The 22,598-nt window shown below is 49.7% G+C and overlaps 5 protein-coding genes across 5 annotated transcripts in view; 3 read left to right on the top strand and 2 right to left on the bottom strand.

The window, feature by feature from the left end:
- Positions 1 to 22,598, bottom strand: part of LOC136941189 (zinc finger protein 653-like) — a 44,310-nt gene that overhangs the window by 2,889 nt on the left and 18,823 nt on the right. The gene's annotated exons all lie outside the window — the stretch shown is intronic.
- Positions 2,407 to 4,911, top strand: LOC136937761 (ras-related protein Rab-3D-like). The gene is made up of 4 exons (XM_067230890.1): positions 2,407 to 2,460; positions 2,682 to 2,800; positions 3,096 to 3,220; positions 3,558 to 4,911. The coding sequence occupies exons 1-4, from the start codon at positions 2,407 to 2,409 to the stop codon at positions 3,743 to 3,745; spliced, it is 486 nt and encodes a 161-aa protein (XP_067086991.1). The 3' UTR covers positions 3,746 to 4,911.
- Positions 7,686 to 13,120, top strand: epor (erythropoietin receptor). The gene is made up of 8 exons (XM_067233628.1): positions 7,686 to 7,856; positions 8,218 to 8,353; positions 8,628 to 8,794; positions 8,964 to 9,115; positions 9,375 to 9,537; positions 9,644 to 9,731; positions 9,847 to 9,934; positions 10,026 to 13,120. The coding sequence occupies exons 1-8, from the start codon at positions 7,757 to 7,759 to the stop codon at positions 10,746 to 10,748; spliced, it is 1,617 nt and encodes a 538-aa protein (XP_067089729.1). The 5' UTR covers positions 7,686 to 7,756; the 3' UTR covers positions 10,749 to 13,120.
- On the bottom strand, positions 13,005 to 15,195 carry swsap1 (SWIM-type zinc finger 7 associated protein 1). Its single transcript, XM_067233632.1, has 2 exons — positions 14,807 to 15,195; positions 13,005 to 14,022 (listed from the first exon to the last, which is right to left on the bottom strand). The coding sequence occupies exons 1-2, from the start codon at positions 15,062 to 15,064 to the stop codon at positions 13,480 to 13,482; spliced, it is 801 nt and encodes a 266-aa protein (XP_067089733.1). The 5' UTR covers positions 15,065 to 15,195; the 3' UTR covers positions 13,005 to 13,479.
- znf653 (zinc finger protein 653) lies at positions 15,615 to 20,766 on the top strand. Its single transcript, XM_067233622.1, has 10 exons — positions 15,615 to 15,910; positions 16,157 to 16,197; positions 16,333 to 16,632; positions 16,832 to 17,418; positions 17,645 to 17,813; positions 18,010 to 18,100; positions 18,530 to 18,647; positions 19,000 to 19,114; positions 19,257 to 19,356; positions 19,633 to 20,766. Exons 1-10 carry the CDS (start codon positions 15,615 to 15,617, stop codon positions 19,808 to 19,810), a joined length of 1,995 nt encoding a protein of 664 aa, XP_067089723.1. The 3' UTR covers positions 19,811 to 20,766.

The raw sequence follows: 22,598 nt of genomic DNA on the forward strand, positions 1-22,598 counted from the left end.
ATAGGCTACCACCTGTGACTTGACTTACTGTTTGCATGTTAAATATGGCCCATCACCCTAACCCTTCCTGCTTCTCCATGTTCCCTTCCTCCTATCTTTCTTCAGACAGTTTTACAGTCCTCCTTCAGGTTCACCCGGTTCTTGCCATGACACACTGTCCCTGGCAGATCTGCATAAAAAATAATTATCGGGTTGTGTTACGTACTACAAATGCCTCCTCGGAATACTACAAGTCTACAATGAGTCATGCTCAAATACGGCCCTCCTTCAGGTTCTCATCTCCTGGTTCATTGAAGCACCGGCTGTGACACAGGCTTTCAGTTCCACTTACCAAACTCCTAAACCACGATGTTCCTGGTCAAGGCTTCGTGTTCCACCAGACTTGGCAGGTAGTTCTAGAACATGTGAGGTTCTGTAAAGTTCCTTCCATCCACCCCAGGCAGTCCAGTTGAGGTGGACACCATGCTGTTCAATTACCAGTTTTGTTGCCAGTAAACTAGCCACAGATGTGGTTGGGATGATCTGTTTCAAGTTACGTGGGCTTGCGTATGCAAGCTACTGGTCTCTCGACCATTCCATCCAAAGCAAAGAGGGTTTCAAGAAAGATTGTTTAACAGCTCAAGTGTCCACACCAAAACACACACTCAGCCACTTAGACAAGAGCAGGCCAGGCCAAATCAGACATGCTTTCCTCCAGCAGACTGGGTGTGCTAGTGGAGGCAGTCTACGGTATAGAAAAAATCTAAGCCTGTACAGATCATGGAGGACTATGGAGCAGGCCATCCATACCGCAGAGTTCATTAATCGGTTGACAAACACCGTTCCCTCACTGGCTGCTTGAGTGTTTTCAGGGTGTGGATGTAGCAGGAATCTCTTTTGAAAGGGAGGCTCTCCTTCTTGAGAGCACAAATATAATGTTGAGCAAAGTTAATGTTCAACGGGGGTTGAGTCAAACACCTGTCTTTAAGAGTTTCGCCTGGTTGACTCCAGGGGAACACATGCGTGTCGGGCCACAGGCGTAAGCTGGTGATGATGACAACAGCAGGCGTGCTTGTCACCTGTACAATGACGGACACACACACACACACACACAATCTGCTTTGCAGGAAGTCTGGTCCAGGAGCTTTTGTGTGTGTGTGTGTATGTATGTATGTTTGTGTAAGTGTGTGTGTTGCTGCTGTGTGTATGCGGCAGGTGATGCATACACAGTGAACAGGCCTTATGACGTCACTGTGGGCCCCTTCGTAGATGTTTATAGGGGCCCTGGGGAGCAGTCTATTTGGTTACGCTGACATAAGTTCTATTATCCTGACAAATATTTGATCAGCCCTGCGCACATCAGATAAGAATGCATGGATCTGGTCTCTGTCCTTCATCAATGGAAGGGAAAAGGACCTCGGAGATGAAACAGATGCCTCATCCCCCCCCCCCCCCCCCCCCCCCCCCATGCCCGCACGAAGACACTGAGCATGAGCGCGATAGCCACTATACACACACACACACACACGCACTCTCAGAACCACTTGGTCCATGTTTTTCCTGTGGCCTTTCTCTATTATACCAACAGCTGTGTGTATTGTGGTTTAGAGAGTACAGAGAGACCCGGTCAGGTTGGACTGTCTGCCGGCCAACACACTTAATCCCCCTCCCCCCCTCTAATAGAACATTCATAACCCCCTGAGCAACCTCCCAGCCCTCACTCCAGCCCCCTCAGTGATGCAAGAGCCTCTTATGCTAATGAAGGACCCAGGCCAGGTTACCAGGCGACCGCCAGAGGTGCCTGAGATGGTTGCCGTGCCAACTCAGTCCCCTCTCTCACCTGTTTGTGTGCGTGTGTGTTTGTTTGGGGGGGGGGGGGGGGGGGGGGGGGGGGGGGGGGGGGGGGGGCGCGGGGGCGGGGCCTGAATCCATCGTTTTTTACAGTACTCGTGTTTGTTAAGCTTCCAACGAGGGCCACCGCGACGTCACGCTCGACTTGATTAGAAGACGTTTCCGGTAAACGGGCGTGAGGGCGTAGGGAGGCCTGTCTCTCCTCCCTCTTCATTCTCGTCCTCCTCCTCTTCCTGTCGTTGTCTTACCCTGGGTCGTTTGACCGCGCAGTTAGGATGAAGGGCAGGGGCTCCAGGTGCCCTTGGCGGTTCGATGATGATCTGTGATGGAGAACGAGCCGGCATCAGAGGGTGTAGGGTTATGAGGGTTATGAGTGGTTTTACAGCAAGCCTTCGTAGGGCTGAATCCTCAAAGCGACTCGCGATCATTCAAGTTTATCACGTTGGAACGGTCGATTTCCGTGACCCCTGATTTCACGTTGTCTTTATTCTTAAGAATAATAGTCAATTCAATTGTATACTGTTCTTGTCATGACTCATGTTAGATGCTCTGTAGAAGGAAGGCGTGTAGGGAGGCATGGCAATGCTGCCCCCTTCTGGTCCAACAATACCTGTTCACAATCTGACCTCGGTATGACGATTAGATTCCATGATTAGATTAGATAAACCTTTTATGGTCACAATCTCACTTATAATAGGCAGTTAGCATCTAACCAGAAATGCAAATAGTAATAACTTAAAAGCAGAAGCATGAAGTGCAAACAAAGTAAATGGTGTGCGTGTGTGTGTCCGTGCGTGTGTGTGTCCGTGCGTGTGTGTGCGTGCGTGTGTGTGTCCGTGCGTGTGCATCAGGACACAGCGGGCCAGGAGCGCTATCGGACCATCACCACAGCCTACTACAGAGGAGCCATGGGCTTCCTGCTCATGTACGACATCACCAACCAGGACTCCTTCAACGCCGTGCAGGACTGGTGAGTCTGCGAAGGGAGACGGGACTCCGTCGCACCGCTGCCGTCGGGGCGACTCCTCTCAATTCAAGGAGTTGAATTGAGAAGAAGGCACTGGCAGACGCTCGAGCCTTGTAGAGTTCCAATCCATCTTTTCACTTGGTTTGGGCTTTTTCCGTACTGGCTCTTTAAGCCTTTAATCAGCTGACCTGACTTTATTCTGCCACTGCTAGGGGTCAGTAGAATAGATTCATAAGACACAAGATGATGGTGACTATGGTTCTCTCTTCCATTCCCTCCCTCTCCTCTCTCTGTTCAGGGCCACCCAGATCAAGACGTACTCGTGGGACAACGCCCAGGTGATCATGGTGGGGAACAAGTGCGACCTGGAGGATGACCGGATCGTGCCCACGGAGGACAGCCACAGGCTGGCAGAGGATCTGGGTGAGGCGGGGCCTGGCAGCGGCCCACACCAGCCTGAAAACCTCCCGCACTTTCCATTACGGACTCTGTTCGCTTGATTTTAAAACATGCCTCCTCCACCGTTGTCTCCCTCCCCCTCCGTTTCTTTTTCTTTCTCCCCCATCCCTCTGTCTCTCTCTCTCTCTCCTTCCACATCCCTCTCTTTGTCCCTCTCCCATCCCTCTCTTTCTCGCTCACCCATCCCTCTGTCTCTCTCTCTCACCCATCCTCTCTCTCTCTCTCTCTCTCTCTCTCTCATATTGCTCTCTTTCTCTTCCCCCCCCGCCCCTCTCTCTTCCATTCCTTTCGTTCTCTCCAGGGTTCCAGTTCTTCGAGGCCAGCGCCAAAGACAACATGAACGTGAAGCAGGTGTTCGAGCGGCTGGTGGACGTCATCTGCGACAAGATGAACGAGAGCATGGCCGGGGATGCCAGCCTCATGTCCAATCACAGGGCCTCCGACCTGCAGGACACGCCCCCGGTCAGCCACGGGGGCTGCGGCTGCTAAGCCGCCACGGCGTCACCCTCCGACCCTCTGCCTTCATCTCCTCCGGGTGTCCAGGCTCCACCCCCCTTCCCTGTCCTCTGTCAAAGCCTCCTCCCCTCACCGGGCCTCAAGTCCACCTCTCACCTCTCCACCCTCCACCCCAGCCCCACTACTCCTAGCCCCAAACACAGCCCCCTCCCCCCGTCCCCCGTCCCCATCAACCACCTCCACCACAAACCCACGCAGCAGCTCTGAGATAACCCGTCACCTCCTTACCCCTCCCAGGCCTCTTCCCCTGTTTGTGTTCCCCCCTCACGCCCCATCTCTCCTGGGGACTGTGCTAGTCCTGCGTTGGGCTGATACCCCAGCCACCCCCCCCCCTCCCCTCACACACACACACACACGCTCTCTCCCCCCTCAGTCAACTGCCTTCTCAGCATTGTCCTCTCTATGCACTTGTTGGCGTTTCAAAGTGAAACGGGTGTTTCTTGTGAGAAACCGGTATCACAAATGGCTTTACTGTTAGAGCCATTGAACGCAGTTTGTGGAAAGGCCGATGTGTTGTGTCGCATTGCCATTTTTGAACCATTGCCCGGTTTCACCTTTTGATAACATTTGTAAAACCACGCCACTGCAGTACGGTAAAAAGGACGAGAAAGAGACGAGTGCCCAGTATAAGACGGCCGACCTGAGAAAAGTGGATGTTCTGACACGTTGTACAGCAGTAATCCTCGGTATCTAACGAGCCTGAAGATACTTGGTGTTCCGAGCGTTTTGTCAGTAGCAACAACTCAACGTTATGTCATCAGCCGGGCATTTCAGACAATCAATCACTTTGCCTCGTTCAGCTCACCCACCTTCTTACAAGGCAAGGTTATGGTTCCATCTCCTCCTATGCTTGTTACCCTGTCGTAGAGGCCACCTAAGTCCATTAACACTATTCTGGTGCTTATTATGTTTTGCCAGTAGCCTGCCATGTATGGAAAGCCAGCCTCGGCCTTACTCACTGCAGTGAGAGCCCGAGGATACCGGTCTGCTGTAATGGAATGGCATTTTTTTGGGCACGCTAGAGGGTCTTTCAACCACTGTCACTGGTTGGTCACATGATCCACACACCCCTTGGTAACAGCGCGCCTCCGTTCAGTGTTCTGTCTCTCACACACACACGCACACACAAGCAGGCATGCAGAACACGCACATTATCACAGACACTTGAAGAATTACTGTGAAAACGACACAGTGTGTGCATGTGGTCCCTTCTAACACACACACACACACTGCCATGCTACTCTCATTGTCTGTGCAAGCTCCTGGCTGTCAGTTAGGGTCAGTGTCGGTCTCTGTCCCCAAAGTGGTTGACTCACATTGCCATGCCAACGTACGTTGCCTCCCCTCCCCTCTTCTCCTCTTCTCTACACTACTGCTGAAAGGGGGCAAGACTGACCAAAACCCTGCTCTCTCCCTCTCTGTTCTGCTGTCTCGCACAATGGCCTGTCTTGCCTGTGTCCACTGCTGAGCGCAGGCTACACTGTGCATGGGTGTATCGTAGACAGGTAATGCAGAGTTTAGTTATCGTGCATCGTCGATTCGCTCACCGATGACACTAAAAGCAGGACTTTTCATACCAGATTACAAGACGCTGCCTCCGAGGTGTTCCCTTGTCGCAGGACATCGTGGCTGTATGTACGTCCCTGCTGGCGAAGGACGATGTCTCACGTGTCCTGAAGGTCCAGCTGGCTCCAGTGTCTGGTGTTCCGCATTGACGGTTCAACGGACGACTCGGTGTCGTGTGGACAACGGTGTGGTTCCTAACAGACACTCGACTCGTTCCGGTTTGGCGCGTGAGCCTGTTAGTTGATGAAAGGACTGTGTGTATCCCTGATTTTTGTCTCCCTTTTTGTGTCCTTTTGTACCTTCCTGTTCACTCCAGATGTTGTAGGTCTCTTGCACCAGAAGAGAGGTAGTCACGCTGTCCATGTATTTCTTTATGTTCCACATAAAACTCTTGAGTTTGTCTGATGAAAACATTTATTAGAAGGTGTGTGTATAAAGTGAGTATATATATATATATTCATAAATGTGTTTGTGGAAATAAAAGAATGATGTAAAAAATAAAACACAAAAAAGGAGAAATCACATTTGTCATTTCTACTGTCCCGTAAACAAGCCAGAGCTGAAGAACAGGAACCACAATCACATTTACATTTAGTCATTTAGCAGACGCTCTTATCCAGAGCGACTTACAGTAAGTACAGGGACATTCCCCCGAGGCAAGTAGGGTGAAGTGCCTTGCCCAAGGACACGACGTCATTTGGCACGGCCGGGAATCGAACTGGCAACCTTCAGATTACTAGCCCGACTCCCTCACCGCTCAGCCATCTGACTCCCTATGCATTTCAACCTGTACAGCTTACAACACGTCTGTGGTTAGTCTGCTGATTGCATCTATAATTTATAGCATGGGACAGAGGCTTGGTGTTTTTATCCAACGACACAGAAAACCACATACTGCCATTGTCCCTCGTCCCCTCTTCCTTCCACCTCCCCTAAACCAGCCCCCCACAACCTGCCCGGTAGGTGCGTGGGTGCGTACGTGCACGTGGGTAGACATGCTGATTGCATCTGTCATCTAGAGCCGCATTGGACCGAGGCTTGTTTTTTTTATCTTCGCTGGGAAACCACACTCTGCCCATGGGAGGTTCGAGACCATTTCAACTGGGGGGTGGGTGGGGGTGGGGGGGGGGGCAAGCTGGAGCCAGTTGTACTGTCAGAGGGACAAGTTGCATTAAACATTATTGTCATATAGTTTTCTTCAAAGACCGTGTTTATAATTATCCAGTCCCCCCCCCCCCCCCCCCCCCCCCCCCCAGAACCACCCCTGACTCTGCCATTCCCCCCGTCCCCCCCCGTCCCCTCTTCCTGCCTTCCTGCCACCTTCCTAATCCAGCCACCCACAAACTTCCCGGTGGGGCGTGCTTGTGTGCCTGCATGTGTGGAGACTTTGGCAAAACAACAGGCCCATGTGGGGGTTGTTTCCTAAGATCAGTAATGTCCAAACCAAAATGTTAGTGAGACTCAAGCCGCCCTCCAGAGAGGTGAAGGAGGCAATCGAGGTGCTGAGTTACCACATTCAAGGGGAGGTGGAGTAGATGGGGGGTGGGTCCTGTGAGGCAAAACGCCCCCATGCTTATCACTGGACAAGTGACGGGCCGATAAGACGGGTTGAGCGCAAAAAAGAAAACATAATGGGTGCAGGTCAGAGATAAGAAACCGTTTAGTAGTGTGTTGTGAGTTCACTGGGCCTATGGTTGCTGTTACTTCCAGGTCAATTGGTGCCATTTTGATTCTGGTTTTGTGGAGTAAATTCGTTTAGCAAATAAAAGGCATTATAAAGAACTTTAGCATGAGCTCTAGAAGGAGACAAACACACTTGCACGGCTTAATTTGACTTTCTGAACCATATGATATGCGAGACTGTTTCTCGGTTTTGTGCAGTGGATGGTGAAAAATCGGTCACGAGTTTGCTTTAACCCTAATCAGAAGGTGAAAAGGTGTGCATAAATAAGATTGCAGTAGTGCCAAGGTCAAGGCTATTTGATTATTAGGTTAACATCTTTAACATAATGACTATGCACATCATTCATTATTTTTATTGATTAGGCAAATAATGATCTGAGTAGCGGTGTGACGGAACATACTGTCCCAGACCTACAGATGCATGCACGCAGGTTGTAAACATCAATGAGTTTGCTCAGTCCCCGCCCTTTAAAACACGCTTGAAGAAAGTTGTGAAATTGACCATGCTCCACCTCTAAGAAACTAGTGAATTTGCAAAGGAAGTAAACAGCCTTCGAGAGACGCGTTCCCTCGCCTTATCTCCAGCGATGCACGCGCGCAACTGTGCAAGGCTATCCACGCTATCTCCGTCTCAAGCTGTCTAGAAGCACAAGCGAGAAAACAAACGCTTGGAGCAGGTTGTGCAGTAGTTATGCGAAAGAACAGACGACGCAGGTTACTTTCTAAATAGAGAAAATGTTACATGAAAAACTTGCTTGGCTGGTGATATGCTCGGTAATATGTTGTGTCCTGAAGGAGTATTCGGTGCAAGGTGCGCACGATCTGGAAACTAAAGGTAAGAGATGGTTTTACATATAAATTACTGTTTTAAATTTTTCAACTGCATTTAGTGGCTTTCCAAGAGAAAAACACCATTAGCCTATAATCGATCTCCATAAAAATGATTATATAATAGTTTTCCTGTTTATGCTCTATTTTGAATATCTGATCTTTATTTATGTGATCATATTTCAATGGATATATTTATAGAGTTAAACAGTGGACAAATTGTCATGAAGAAGCTTATACTGAACATTTCAAACCAGATCAATCTATACATACAATATCTCTAAAGACACCCCTAAAATGGTGCCTTTGCCTCGTCTGTGAACCATACTTCCTGTGCACCTTCATCCTCTCTCTTCTCTCCACACCAGTGTCTCTTCTACTCCGTGAAGAGCCCGAAAACCCCAAATGCTTTGCTGAGGACTGGCAAAACCTGACATGCTTCTGGGAGGAGGACGAGAACACAGCAGGATCACCTGACCAGTACACTTTCAACTACACATACCTGTAAGTACTGGTGGGGAAAGTTTGTCAACAGCTCACGCCGTCCCTAGGGATGTTTTTGAGAGAGCCAGGGGGCCTCTTTTCATGGGGTCACATGTCACACATACTACGCTGGTGGAAAGGAAACTTGGACTGAGGTGACGGCAACCGCCACATGTCAAGAAGAAACACCTCGCAATCGCAGCTTTGAAACCCAATAGCAGAAGTATGTTCAACATTTCAAGCATTGCTTTCTGCCCCCTCCGCTCCACGCACCCTCCCCTCTGTCTCTCCCCAGGAATGAGAACAGCAACAGGTGTAATGTGACCTCCCTGCCACTAGTGGGCGGGAAGCAGTTGTATCTCTGCCGTCTGTCCCAGACCCAGTTCTTTGTCCCCCTGGACGTCCAAGTGCAGCGCAATGGACTGCTCATCCACAACCGCAGCCTCTTCATGGATCTCGTCTGTGAGTCGTCCGTCGCAGATTAGGAAATGTTGTGATCGTCGTAGCCAGTCATGTGACAACTTGTGCCCATAACTGGCCCTCCATGAAACCTTCAGACTCATTTAGATCAGTAGTTTTATATTTCACAAGGCCAAATTGACCATGACCCTTCTTGTCTGTGTTTCATCAGTCCTGCTGGACCCCCCAGCCAACCTGACAGTAAGCAGCACAGACCAGCAGGGTCAGCTGCGGGTGAGCTGGCGCCCCCCCCTCCTCAAATACATCAAAGGCAACATGATGTACGAGGTCAGCTACGCCCCAGTGGGCGGCCATGTGGGACAGGTGAGTAACACTGCCTTTGCGACACACCCTGCCTCAGGAACCAGTCAAAATGTCCTCCAACAAAAAGTCTCCGGGTTGTTGTAGAATTGAACTTTCTGTGAATATACTATTTGTCTGTGTCAAAATATTACAAGGAGGACACGCACATTGCTAAATGATAGGGCTACAGATGCAACTCTTGCTAGTCTGACCATCCCTGTTAATTGTGTGACTGTCCTCTGAGCTGTGGGTCTGATCTGTGCTGATCTCTCCACGCTAGGTCCAGGTGGAGGAAGTGCTAGCCAGCTCAGAGCTGGTCCTGAGGGATCTGCAGCCTGGGACCAGGTACCAGGTCGGCGTGCGGGTCAAACTGGATGGTGTCAGCTACAGCGGCTACTGGAGTGCCTGGGCCGCGCCGGTGTTTATGGAAACCCTCCCAGCAGGTCAGCTCCTTAACATAGACTGGGGTACAGAAGTCTTGTCGTTGGGGACAGTTTGTCTTTACTGTGTTCTACTGTGTTCAACTGTGTTCTACCGTGTTCATTCCAGTCCTGGATCCTCTCATTCTGTCCCTGAGCATTATCATCTCAGTCATCCTCACCCTGCTGTCTCTAACTGTGCTTCTGTACTATCGCAGGTCAGTCATCCGCACGTTCATGCTCAGTCAACACACACACCCATAACCCTTAACTTCAGCACGGAGTCCAAGATGTGAGATATGATAGCATACTATCTCTGTATACCTCCCTCAGGTTTCTGTTAAAGAAGGTATGGCCTGTCATTCCCACCCCTGACAGCAAGTTCCAAGGCCTTTTCACAGATTACGGTGGTGACTTTAAGGTGATCATTTAATTTTTATTTTGTGTGGCCATTTTTTGGACGGCCTGGCGTTCAGCATTTCTGATGCGTTCACATTTCTCCTCCTCCATAGGAATGGCTGGGCAACAGCAACAGAGGCATGTGGCTGTTGCCAGCTTTCTTCTACTCGGATGAACTTCCTGCTCCAGTGGAGGTCCTCTCAGAGGTCAGCCTGGGTCCCCCCTTACCCACCTCCGCCCCGCACCCCAAGGCCTCTGCAGCCCTGGCCGAGGGTAGAGATGAGGAAGGGGAAGAGGAGGAAGACAAGAGGCTGGCCTCTGAAATTATGGAGGAAGCCTGGAGGGAGTCCAAAAACGACCAGTGGCTGATCGAGCAGCTACGGGCCTTCCACCAGCACCCGACAGCCCGCTCCCAGTCCTCCCTGTTGGAGTCTCAAGACACCTACGTCACCCTCAACACCCGCCACCCCAGTGGGAGCACCGACGAGCCCCTGGACGACATCCTGGAGGAGACCCTGCCCCTGGAGGTCCTCTTCGCCTCCGGGAGATCCGCCACAGAGTCGCGCTCCGACCTGGGCTCCTTACAGCAGAGCTCCGGGTCGGGGCGCCTCTCCTCCCAGTCCAGCTTCGAGTACCCCAACCACACCTGGCCGCCCAAGGGCCCGGGGTACACCTACATGGGGGTGGCGGACTCCGGCATCTCCATGGACTACAGCCCCATGAGCTCCAGTCGGATAGACTTCCTGGGAAAGGGTCCGGTTTACGCCAACGAGTACAAGAACCAGATGCCAGCAGCACACAGGAGAGCCATGGTGGCAGGACAGCCAATCTACTGACTGGGGAAACTAACTTGCGCACTTAAGCACTTCATGCCTACTGGCACATACGGCGGACACGCTGGCGGTCCAAGGCCTGTTTGGCAGCCGGGCCTCTTCACTAGAGCCAAGCCTGACTAGAGATGGCGTCGAGGGGCACTATGGCTTGAGGAGCCATGGTGCAGTTGCTAGCTGGCACACCAGAGGAGACAGTGTGTTGTCTCTCTGGAGGGGATGGCACAGGCTGATGCTACATATATAGACTGTCCGTCTTCCCTTAGGCTGTGTAGAGTATCCAGAAGGTTCTATGAGTCTCTTAAGCATCGCATGTTGAAGCATATGTTTTAACCATAAGCTAAAGGGCTGTGGTAAGGACAACGTGAAATATTACCACTAGCTCATTCTCACTTGGATAAAATAGGTATTGTTTTATTCCTGTGAAAGCATGGCAGCTGTTTGTTTTTTTTATTACTGAAACACTGAATTTGAATCACTAAATGAAATGTATTGTAAAAACATTATAGGCCTATCCCATATCTACACTAGGTAAAATCATAAGGTTATTTTCTATATTTAAATGACAAAATGGTCACACTTATTTCTTTATAATGTGTCTTGTCCTATGTAGCCATGTCCTAAACCGCAAATCTCTGCATTAGGTAGGTCATGCAGAGAAGTGGTGACATGTTACATCTGTGTTACAATGGTGTTACCTCTCAGTAAACAGTCAGCTTAAGTTTGCAATGCCTAGCGGGTCATGGGTTCAGGGCTGATCGATTTAGATCGCATATGCTCCCAAAATTGTATCTGTGCAACCTCTAAATATATTTGGGAGCATTTGTGCGAGTGCCAATAATCGTTATTGTGCGACCCAAGGGGCGTCGTTAGGCCTATTTTAGGAGGGCTGAAGCATGCAGTTGAAAATATATTTTTTATTTTGGATGTCATCAAACTAAACTATTGTTTCTCAGTAACAGTAACGGACAAGATATTTACAACTCTAACATGCTACATATGTGCGTGCTTTCTGGTTTGTATGTTTCCTCCCCCTTCAAATTACGATCCAGCCTATCATCATACCTAACGATATAAACCCCGGGCACTAGGATCTTGGGGAGGCAGCTGCGCTTGCTCGCTAATTGGCCTACTCCACAGTACGTGCCTGCTGGGATACAGCTGATACAGTGAACGGTCCACCCTTATATCCAAGGTTACATAACCAATTAAACGTAATCTTTACTTTATAAACTTTAATGCAGATTTTAGATTGAAGGCTAATATTTACCAATCACTCCTTATCACTGCGCTCCGTTGTCACGTTGCATGTCAGTACGCAAAATAAAAGTTAAACAATATTTTATTTTGTTTAATTTTGACTTTTTTGTGGTGCTCCTTAATTTTCAGTGGGTGCGCCCCAAATCCCAGTGCCACCAAGTAAAAAAGTGTTTTTCGAGCCCTGAATGGGTTGTAAAAATGTACATGCCCAATGCCTCCATTACATTAATGTTTGTTTCCCTGTCTGTTGAGTTGTCTCGTTGAATTTACATTTACATTTAGTCATTTAGCAGACGCTCTTATCCAGAGCGACTTACAGTAAGTACAGGGACATTCCCCCCGAGGCAAGTAGGGTGAAGTGCCTTGCCCAAGGACACAACGTCATTTGGCCAGCCGGGGAATCGAACTGGCAACCTTCAGATTACTAGCCCGATTCCCTAACCGCTCAGCCACCTGACTCCCCTCTTTAAAAAGTATTTTAGCCACAATGTTTGTAAATAAAACTGTAAATGTTTACATTATTTCTGTAAAATTCTGTAGAAGCTGAATTAACCAAAATGATCAAATGTTGAGGTTGTCTCACACTGTCGACATCTTTACATGTATCAGTTTTACAGCCTGAAATGGTCTAGGCGCATTATTGTATTAAGTTCATTAATAAAATGCTAAATGACTAAATATAATAAATAAGCTCATTAGAATCAGGCCAAAAATAAGTAAGAGGTTTCTTATTTGAGTGACCTAGATGTTGGCTTGCTGAGGTAGAGTCCTGATAAGAGCAGATACAGTCCCTGGATCAGTCGGCCAGCATCGGTAGAGCAACAAAGTAACTACATTTCAAAAATTGCATATGCACTTATGTTAATGTTCATCATTAAAATATATATATATATACCAAATGTCTCTTGAGAATACAATGTTGTGTTTTGCTTTCTGGCTTATATTTATTATTTCAAGTCCAAGCCGGTAAATGATATCTTAATCACAATGTCACAACATTACTGTGATGATAACCTCCATTTTAAAGTGTATAAAACGTTGGGATCACAATGGTTTGATCATATCTCATTCCCTTTTTCCTCGTTTTATCTGATTTAATTGATTAAGTTTTACCAGTACGCCTTGTGGTCTGTACAGCAGTTTGAGAGGACAAAAAGGTACTGTTGCAAAACAGACAGCCAGAACATGCTTTGACAGCCATGCCAAGAGACAGACAGACTGAGTGAATGTAAGGTCACAACGAAATATGGGTGAGATAAAGACAGAGCAGGAGAGGAGATTAGTGTTATCAGGTCCCATTGTGCCCACAATGTCAGTTCACACAGAAAGCACATTCCCCCCAAAAATACAAACTTCTCTGGCAGAGCTTTTGAAAAGGCTACAGTTCACAATAACCAGTCAAAACACTAGTATTCTAAACAGTGACACAAATCCCTCAGATCAGAACATCCAGGCTCATCCATTGCTGGACTGCGTTTTAAACCAACGAAAACTCCAACGAACCATTGGGCTGAACGTTCATCCTCCACTCTCGAGCTACGCCAAGGTCCTCACATCCACCAGTCGTGGCGTTAGTGATGCCTGAACCTGAGAGGTAAACACGCCACAAGTCCTGAGACCCATCCGCAGTAGGCTTAGAGCCTCTATCCTGGTCCAGGGTGCAGCGCACCTGGAAGTAGCGGTCCAAGACCTGCAGGACAGGGTCCACACCTGAGGGATCCCCAGCCGCATGGCCCTCCCAGTCAGACTGGAAGGACACAATGACCCGGCACGGGGCCAGGCTGGAGACTCTCTTCTCCAGGGTCTGTGTGAGGAAGGCAGCCGTGTCATACAGCAGTGCAGAGACATGGGCAGCTGAGGACTGCTGTCCCAGCTGCCCTCCATGGCTCCGCCCAGGACAGGCCAGGTAACCCTCCAGTCCATCTACGATGACCAGGGATGGAGGGGCTGTGGACTCATGGAGGCTGGCCACTTCCTGCAGTAACTCCTCCACTGTCCTGGGATACACAAACTTGATATTCTGTGGGGCAGTAGATAACAATAATACAGTTAGTTTGACTCAAGTTCTGCCCCATGCTGTTTCTTCTTCACTACACCCCTATTTAAAAAAATAATTGGGGGTAGGTTAAATTAACTGCTCAATCCCTTCACTGTATCTTACTTGAGAAATGTACTTAAAATCCTCCTGGACGTTTTACATTTAGTCATTTAGCAGACGCTCCTATCCAGAGTGACTTACAGTAAGTACATTTACATTTTAGTCATTTAGCAGACGCTCTTATCCAGAGTGACTTACAGTAAGTACATTTACATTTACATTTTAGTCATTTAGCAGACGCTCTTATCCAGAGCGACTTACAGTAAGTACAGGGACATCCTCTCCAAGGCAAGTATGGTTAAATTCCTTGCCCAAGGACACAACGTCATTTGGTACAGCCGGGAATCGAACTAACAACCTTCTTATTAATAGCCCGATTCCCTAACCGCTCAGCCATCTGACCCCATTTTGCCCCTGAGATTCAAGGGGAGCTTTGGCTGCCTGTGGGCCAACACGAAATATTCTTAAAATAATGATTACTCCATCTGAGGAGGGGGAAATGGGAGCTGGGATAGGACCTATACAGTCTGGGACTAGTCTGAGTTGTAGAGGTAGCGGTAAAAGCACCCTATAAACAAAACGGCTATGTTCTCGTTCACTAGATTGACTATTTTTATGCTTAGTAATAGGCCATGGCTGTTTGTTTAGCAAAATAAATAACCGAAGAACAATACAACTATAGTATGTAGCTAGTCATTTGCTGTACCTTTAAATTGTCCGGACTCAGACTGGACATGCAATGTTGTAAAGACGCTGGAAGGCTCTTTATTTGAGTCTGGGTCAGAAACAAAACTTTCATCCCCATTTCACTGGCAGCTTTCACAGCCGCGAAAAGAAGAAGCGAGCGGCTAATGTTTTTATCACCGATTACCAACGTGCTGTATGTTGATGGGAGCAGGACGTTGAATTGTTTCGATCCCCGCGTAATGAATGATTTAAACACAAGCGTTAAAATATCGGCCATTGTAAAAAAAGATCACTAACGTTACTAGCTCATATGTCTCCGTTGGCAGTGGGTTTTCCCGCAAAAGCTTGTTGACATTTTGCAAGTGGAACGTGACAGCGTAACAACGACAATTTAACCAGATCAATACGGCGGCGCAGCAGAAAGTACAGAATAGTTTTTTTCCCCTGTACTTTCCCTCCTAAATTAATGCTCCACCCATTCGGGCTATCCGTAATATTGAAAAAAGTTTTAGCATCGGCAAAAGTTTGTGCAGATCAACAAGGAACGCGATCAGCGCAATTCACTTTGCCAATGCAAGTTTTTCAACAGAAGTGACAATTTCACAAAATATTTGTGAAATTGTTTATTTTAAAGTTTATTTTGTTTGGACATTCGAGCACAGCTTCACTGTTCGTGCATAACATCTATCTTTCATCAGAAAATGGGAATGTGCAGCGCAACAATGATGTACGCGCAACTCAGTTGACTTCCTTCCTGTAAGGTCACACAGTATTTCCGCGATCGAATCCTCTCCTTGAAAATCACAACAACAGACAGCTGTTGTAAGATGTCGGATGGTTATGCAGAAATAGAAGGTCCCCTGGATACTAAACACGCCGGGGACCAAATGAAAGCAATTTTGAGAAGGTGCAGAGGACGCCCTAGACTTACAGACTCTGATCGAGCACAGAGACGGCTTGAATCTCGAAAGAAGTACGATGTGAGGCGAGTCTACCTCGGAGAGTCACACAAGGTCTGGAGTGAGCTTCGCCGGCGAACGAGTTTGAGTGACGCTGGACTTGCAGAGTACCTGATCCTACTCAACTCAACATACGGAGAGCGATACCACCAAAAATACGGCAGGTAAATCTACGTTCTATGTTGATTCATGCATTCGTGTTTACTAGCCAGTTGAGTAGATTCCCGACAAAAAGGCCCGCTGCACCTCCTTGTGTCTGGTGATCCTAACTAGTCCTAATACACTTTCTTGTTCTCAGTTGATTTGAGTTTAACCCATCTATGCCCCTTCCCTGTCAAAAATGGTATGGCATTGTATTCATAGCCACAATGTCACAGTAACGTTGTCACGTTTATCCTATTTGCTGTCAGAAAGAAGATTACTCCCGAATCATGCATGACACAGAGGAGAGGTTAGTGATGCTGCGATAATACAGCTGTATGTGTGTGTGTTTGTGTGTGTGTGTGTGTCTCAACGCGTCACCAGTCTGTATACGGAGGAGTATTACTGTCTGACCAGTCATGTCTGTTTGCTCTCTGTCCTGTAGTTAAGAAGGAGAGGGTTTCCAGCCTTCGTAGCCTGGTCAGCTGGTACCAGGACCACTTACTAACCTGCCCACATGAACCACAGCTCAAAACACTGGAGCCCCAGCCAGGCTTCTCCACACTGGCTATCTGGCAGTGTGACGGCGACCACTCATTCGTGCAGTACCTCTCCTTGCCTCCAAGAGGGTCCAGCGAGTCAGAGGCAGAGGGGGAGATACCGTGCGAGGAGGAGGAAGACCTGACGACCACAGCTGGCATTGTAACCAGGAGGAGAGAGACAGATGCAGAAACACAGCTCACAGGTAGAGAGACAGAGACAGAGACAGAGAGAGAGAGAGACAGAGAGAGAGAGAGAGAGAGAGAGGGGAAGGAACCAACCAACGAAGCAGAGTTTTGCTCATTGAAAATGAAAAACAAAAGTATCAGAAAATAATTCCACTGTCATGAATTTGAGAACCGCTCTGAACTGGCTGTATCCGATTCCTCCTCTTTCCACCACAGTTGCTGGAGAGGACTCGCAAGGCTCCGAAGCCCAGATCCCCCTTCTGAGCCACGGTGAGGAGGCCACAGCTCTCAGCCACCTCCCAGGCCTGGACCCCCCTCCCAGGGAAGCCCCGCTGACAGGACACCTCACGGGGGGCCAGCCCGGGTCCGTCTGGGAGATGGAGGTGGAGATGGAGAGGCCGCAAGACCCTGACGCCCACGTCCGAGGACCGGCCTTTGACGCCCTGGGCGAGGCCGTCAACCCCGCGGAGGAGGCTGAAGACCTGAGGGGAGCCAGAGGAGAGGGGGATGGAGGAGGAGGAGGAGACGAAGAAGGAGGAGAGGCCGAGGGCTACGAGTGTGTGGTCGTGACCGCGTCCCTGACCGACAGGCTCCACAAGCACGCGGACGACCCGGCAGAGACGAGTGACCCCAGGGGCGACGAGGGCGCGGGCTCACAGCCCGACCTCCACACGGCCACTGTGCCCATAGCTCTTCCAGGCCACATACCGAGGCAGGGGGAGCTGTTTCACGCTCAGACACTGCAGACAGTGGTGGCCAGCTGTGAAATACCAGATCAGCAGGGGTCTCTGGAGGGCTCCCAGGTAACTAGCTGCACCAATGAATGCTACAGTACATGACAGCTCCAAGACACAACCATTATGTCAACTCACTACTCAGCCAGTGGACCACACTATTCATGTGGTCTGCTGCTGGCAAATTGTATATAGTAGCACTTTCCCATTTGGAGTTTAGCCAATTGAAGAAGTAAAATATACCGTATATACACATACGTATATAATCGTTTAACCAGTCTGGCCCTGTCCCCAGCTTATCATCATCACGGGCCCCAGTTACGAGGCCCTGGCGTCTGAGGGCATCCAGCTGAACATGGGGGGCGGGGATGTAGAGGAAGTCACCTGCACCGTCATAGAGGGCGTGGCCTACAACCAGGTGTGCCAATCCGGAGTTGATCCAATGGAGGATGACGCAATCACAGGTTTGATCTGAACTTTAGTCCGCTACCCTTTGTTTAAACGTGGATTTGATCTTGTTTAGACACACGCTATGTACCGTACTTAGGGACTAGCTTGCTATAAATAAACACAAATGATGTTAATAAGGTTGGCCCGTCCACTAGCTCCAAGGGTCGTCACGTTGCCGTTCTAGAACTCTCCGCTCTTCTCTCCCCTCAGAGCTGAGGGAGAAGCAGATGCTGCAGCCCAGCGTGGAGTCTCCACACCTGGAGTCCAGCTGTGACCTGGAGCTGGAGAGAGGCCTGAGCAGGTGAGCGGACCACCAGACCAGGGCTGCCCAGCCCTGTTCCTGGAGAGCTACCGTCTGCTAGCTTTTCATTCCTTCCCTCATCCAGCACGCCGGATCGTACTAACTATCTGGTTGACAAGCTGAATCGTGTTCGTTAGAACCGGGGCTTGGCGTGGGTATGGGTCGGAGTTGAAACCTACAGGAGGGTGGATCTTCTGGAGCAAAACTGGACTAGGGGAAACTCCTAGGGAAACTGTCCTGAGAAACGGACCCAACTGCCTTCCCTAAATACCCCATTGCGTCTGTGTATCCTTTGTTGATCCAAGGCTTTACCAAGGTACACAGGCGTAGCTACACAGAGGGGTGAAAGGTAACAGGAAACGGGGGATTTTTGACCTCCGGTGTATCGTTCCGTCAGCCAGCCCTGACGGTCGGCGTTTGTCTGTGTAGCGTCAGGTCAAAGAGGAGCCGGCGCGGGCCGGTGATAGAGGCCGACGGCATGCTGAAGATGTTCCACTGCCCGTACGAGGGCTGCAGTCAAGTCTACGTGGCCATCAGCAGCTTCCAGGTAACTACGGTAACCAGGGGGCTTCCAGGTAACTACGGTAACCAGGGGGCTTCTAGGTAACTACGGTAACCAGGGGGCTTCCAGGTAACTACGGTAACCAGGGGGCTTCCCGGTAACTACGGTAACCAGGGGGCTTCCCGGTAACTACGGTAACCAGGGGGCTTCCCGGAGCGTTCACCACTTTGACCTGGGTACAATCCCAGCACTGTGTGGACACGGAGAGTACAAATTCAGATCCTCGACTTTTATTTATTTATATTTTTATTTATATATGTATAAATCATTTTTCACTCGCCTTTCACTCTCTCTCTTTTTCTTCCCGTCCCCGTACTGTCGTTCCGCTGACCTGCAGAACCACGTGAACCTAGTGCACAGGAAGGGGAGAACCAAGGTGTGCCCCCACCCCGGCTGTGGCAAGAAGTTCTATCTGTCCAACCACCTCCACCGACACATGATCATCCACTCCGGTGGGTGTACGCAAGCACGCGCACGCACACACACACACAGAGATATATACTTAACAAAGTAAGTTGTAAATATGAGCACAAAAGGTATCTTTTACCTTTAACCCCCCCTCATCCCCCTCATCCCCCCCAACCCTCCATTCAGGAGTCCGAGACTTTATTTGCGAGACGTGCGGAAAGTCGTTTAAACGCAAGAACCACCTGGAAGTACACAGGCGGACCCACACAGGAGAGACCCCCTTACAGTCAGTATGACCACCCTGGTCTCAAGCTATCCAAGATACCTAACTGCATTATCAACATGTAACATTTCCTCTGGTAGAAGATACAATACACATTGTGTCTGTGTCTCTCTTTCATTCTCACTTTGTCTCTCGCTCTCTCTCTTTCTCTCTCTCTCTCTCTCTCTCTCTCTCTCTCTCTCTCTCTCTCTCTCTCTCTCTCTCTCTCTCTCTCTGTCTCTCTGTCTCTGTCTCTGTCTCTCTCTCTCTCTCTCTCTCTCTGTCTGTCTGTGGTCCCAGGTGTGAGATCTGTGGTTACCAGTGTCGCCAGCGGGCTTCTCTGAACTGGCACATGAAGAAGCACACCACAGAGGCGCACTACAACTTCACCTGTGAACACTGCGGGAAGCGCTTCGAGAAGCTGGACAGCGTCAAGTTCCACAAGCTGAAGAGCCACCCGGACAAGCAGGCCGCCTGAGGCGCGGAGCGAGACGGAGAGAGAGAACCCTGTGACGATGGGGACCCAGAGAGCACCTGGCAAAGAAACCGCCAACGAGCTGGACGGAGGGCATGGGGAACCAGGCAAGCAGACGGAGACTGCCCGACTGACTGACAGTTCTTTTGTAGAAGTTGGAAGCCCGTGAACGGAACCTCCAAAGGACATAATAACAATATGCAGTTGATGAAGTCTGTTTCTTTGTGGAAGGGACGAACTGCTGGCCCACTGGCCGCTGTGCAGGACACAGCTTGGCTAGGTGGCAGGCTACAGGCCTGGATGCAGGCTGGTGGCTAGGTGGCTAGGTGGCAGGCTACAGGCCTGGATGCAGACTGGTGGCTAGGTGGCAGGCTACAGGCCTGGATGCAGGCTGGTGGCTAGGTGGCAGGCTACAGGCCTGGATGCAGACTGGTGGCTAGGTAGCTAGGTGGCAGGCTACAGGCCTGGATGCAGGCTGGTGGCTAGGTGGCTAGGTGGCAGGCTACAGGCCTGGATGCAGACTGGTGGCTAGGTGGCAGGCTACAGGCCTGGATGCAGGCTGGTGGCTAGGTGGCAGGATACAGGCCTGGATGCAGGCTGGTGGCTAGGTGGCAGGATACAGGCCTGGTTGCAGGCTGGTGGCTAGGTGGCTAGGTGGCAGGATACAGGCCTGGATGCAGGCTGGTGGCTAGGTGGCTAGGTGGCAGGCTACAGGCCTGGATGCAGACTGGTGGCTAGGTAGCTAGGTGGCAGGCTACAGGCCTGGATGCAGGCTGGTGGCTAGGTTGCTAGGTGGCAGGCTACAGGCCTGGATGCAGACTGGTGGCTAGGTGGCAGGCTACAGGCCTGGATGCAGGCTGGTGGCTAGGTGGCAGGATACAGGCCTGGATGCAGGCTGGTGGCTAGGTGGCTAGGTGGCAGGATACAGGCCTGGATGCAGGCTGGTGGCTAGGTGGCTAGGTGGCAGGCTACAGGCCTGGATGCAGACTTGTGGCTAGGTAGCTAGGTGGCAGGCTACAGGCCTGGATGCAGGCTGGTGGCTAGGTTGCTAGGTGGCAGGCTACAGGCCTGGATGCAGACTGGTGGCTAGGTGGCAGGCTACAGGCCTGGATGCAGGCTGGTGGCTAGGTGGCAGGATACAGGCCTGGATGCAGGCTGGTGGCTAGGTGGCTAGGTGGCAGGATACAGGCCTGGATGCAGGCTGGTGGCTAGGTGGCTAGGTGGCAGGCTACAGGCCTGGATGCAGGCTGGTGGCTAGGTGGCTAGGTGGCAGGCTACAGGCCTGGATGCAGGCTGGTGGCTAGGTGGCTAGGTGGCAGGCTACAGGCCTGGATGCAGGCTGGTGGCTAGGTGGCTAGGTGGCAGGCTACAGGCCTGGATGCAGGCTGGTGGCTAGGTGGCTAGGTGGCAGGCTACAGGCCTGGATGCAGGCAGGTGGCTAGGTGGCAGGCTACAGGCCTGGATGCAGGCTGGTGGCTAAGTCTGTTGCTCACAGTACTCTGTACCTTCTCCATCCTTGTTTACATGACATATTGTTTACCTTTGCAACTTTATAATTGTTCAATACCATGTCCATGGATTGCACATGTTTGTATTTATTTTTGGGGGTGGATCAAAGATGGGGCTCATATATCATCCTTTCTGGATCCTAAATGTTCTCCCTGTCACTCACAGAGGTTATGTGTGTGTGTGTGTGTGTCTTGTGGACTTCTGAGGCCTGTCCCATAAAGCAAGTTTAAAAATCCAGGCTTATGTCAGTTAGTCTTATTTCCAGTTTATTCGGTTCCATAAAGCCAGTTCAATTTAGTACAAGTTCAGTTACTAAGGCAACTTATGTTGCAAACTAACCTGGTCCAGTGCAAGCAAACTGCCAGGCCTTGCCTGTGTTGTTCCTTCCCAAATTAGGTGTTACAGGAATGTCTGGCTTTATGGAACCGAATCAACTGAAAATGCCTCAGACCAGCTAACTGCCTGGCTTATTCGGTAAACCTGCTTTATAGAACAGGCTTCAGATGTCAGACGTCAGGTTAAGTCATGTCCTCTTGGCTTCTGGAAACTATTGGGTCTCGCACACGCACACTAACGGTACTGACACATGCTGGGATCTTGTGAAATGCTTTCCTGTTCAGGAGGGTGGGTCGCTGTTGCCACTGATGAAGCAGATGCACTTATTTACAGTTACCTTCTTGTTTTCTGTATCGGTGAACTGGTTCCTGTGAGATATGATAATGCCAGTCAATGATGTACTGTTCTTAGAGAGATACAGTATTTGTTTGAGACAAATAAAAAAGAAAGAGTCCTTATTTGTGTTGGCATAGAAAAGTTCTGTCACTAGACTGGTGTGCACACACAGACACACCTATTCTCTGCATACATTGAGCCTATCAGCTCATTCGTTTTTCTATTAGCCTAAATGGAGACACAAGCTTAATATTGTAAGTTTGACGTCAAAGGGAGTGAGCCAGTGAAATTGTGGTCATATGTGATGCAAAACTAAGAATAGATACTCTTTCCAATTTGATTCATACAACCTCCTCCACAATTGTTGCGATTCAACCCCCTTCACTCATCTCCTCCATTAAGTAACATGTACGAGGCGTAGTCATGTCCATGTCTAAACACCATACGCTTCAAATGATCCACTTCCATGTATAAAAAGCTGAATCACAACATGCATTTTGATGGGATATTCATCAGCTAACCTTTACACAAAATGGATGTCAATAAGATGCATTGAATGAAGTTGTACACAGGCACATGCAGCAGGAACAAAGCTTACACCATGATGTGA

This window comes from Osmerus mordax, chromosome 3 (genome assembly GCF_038355195.1).
Source record: "Osmerus mordax isolate fOsmMor3 chromosome 3, fOsmMor3.pri, whole genome shotgun sequence".
Lineage (NCBI taxonomy): Eukaryota > Metazoa > Chordata > Actinopteri > Osmeriformes > Osmeridae > Osmerus > Osmerus mordax.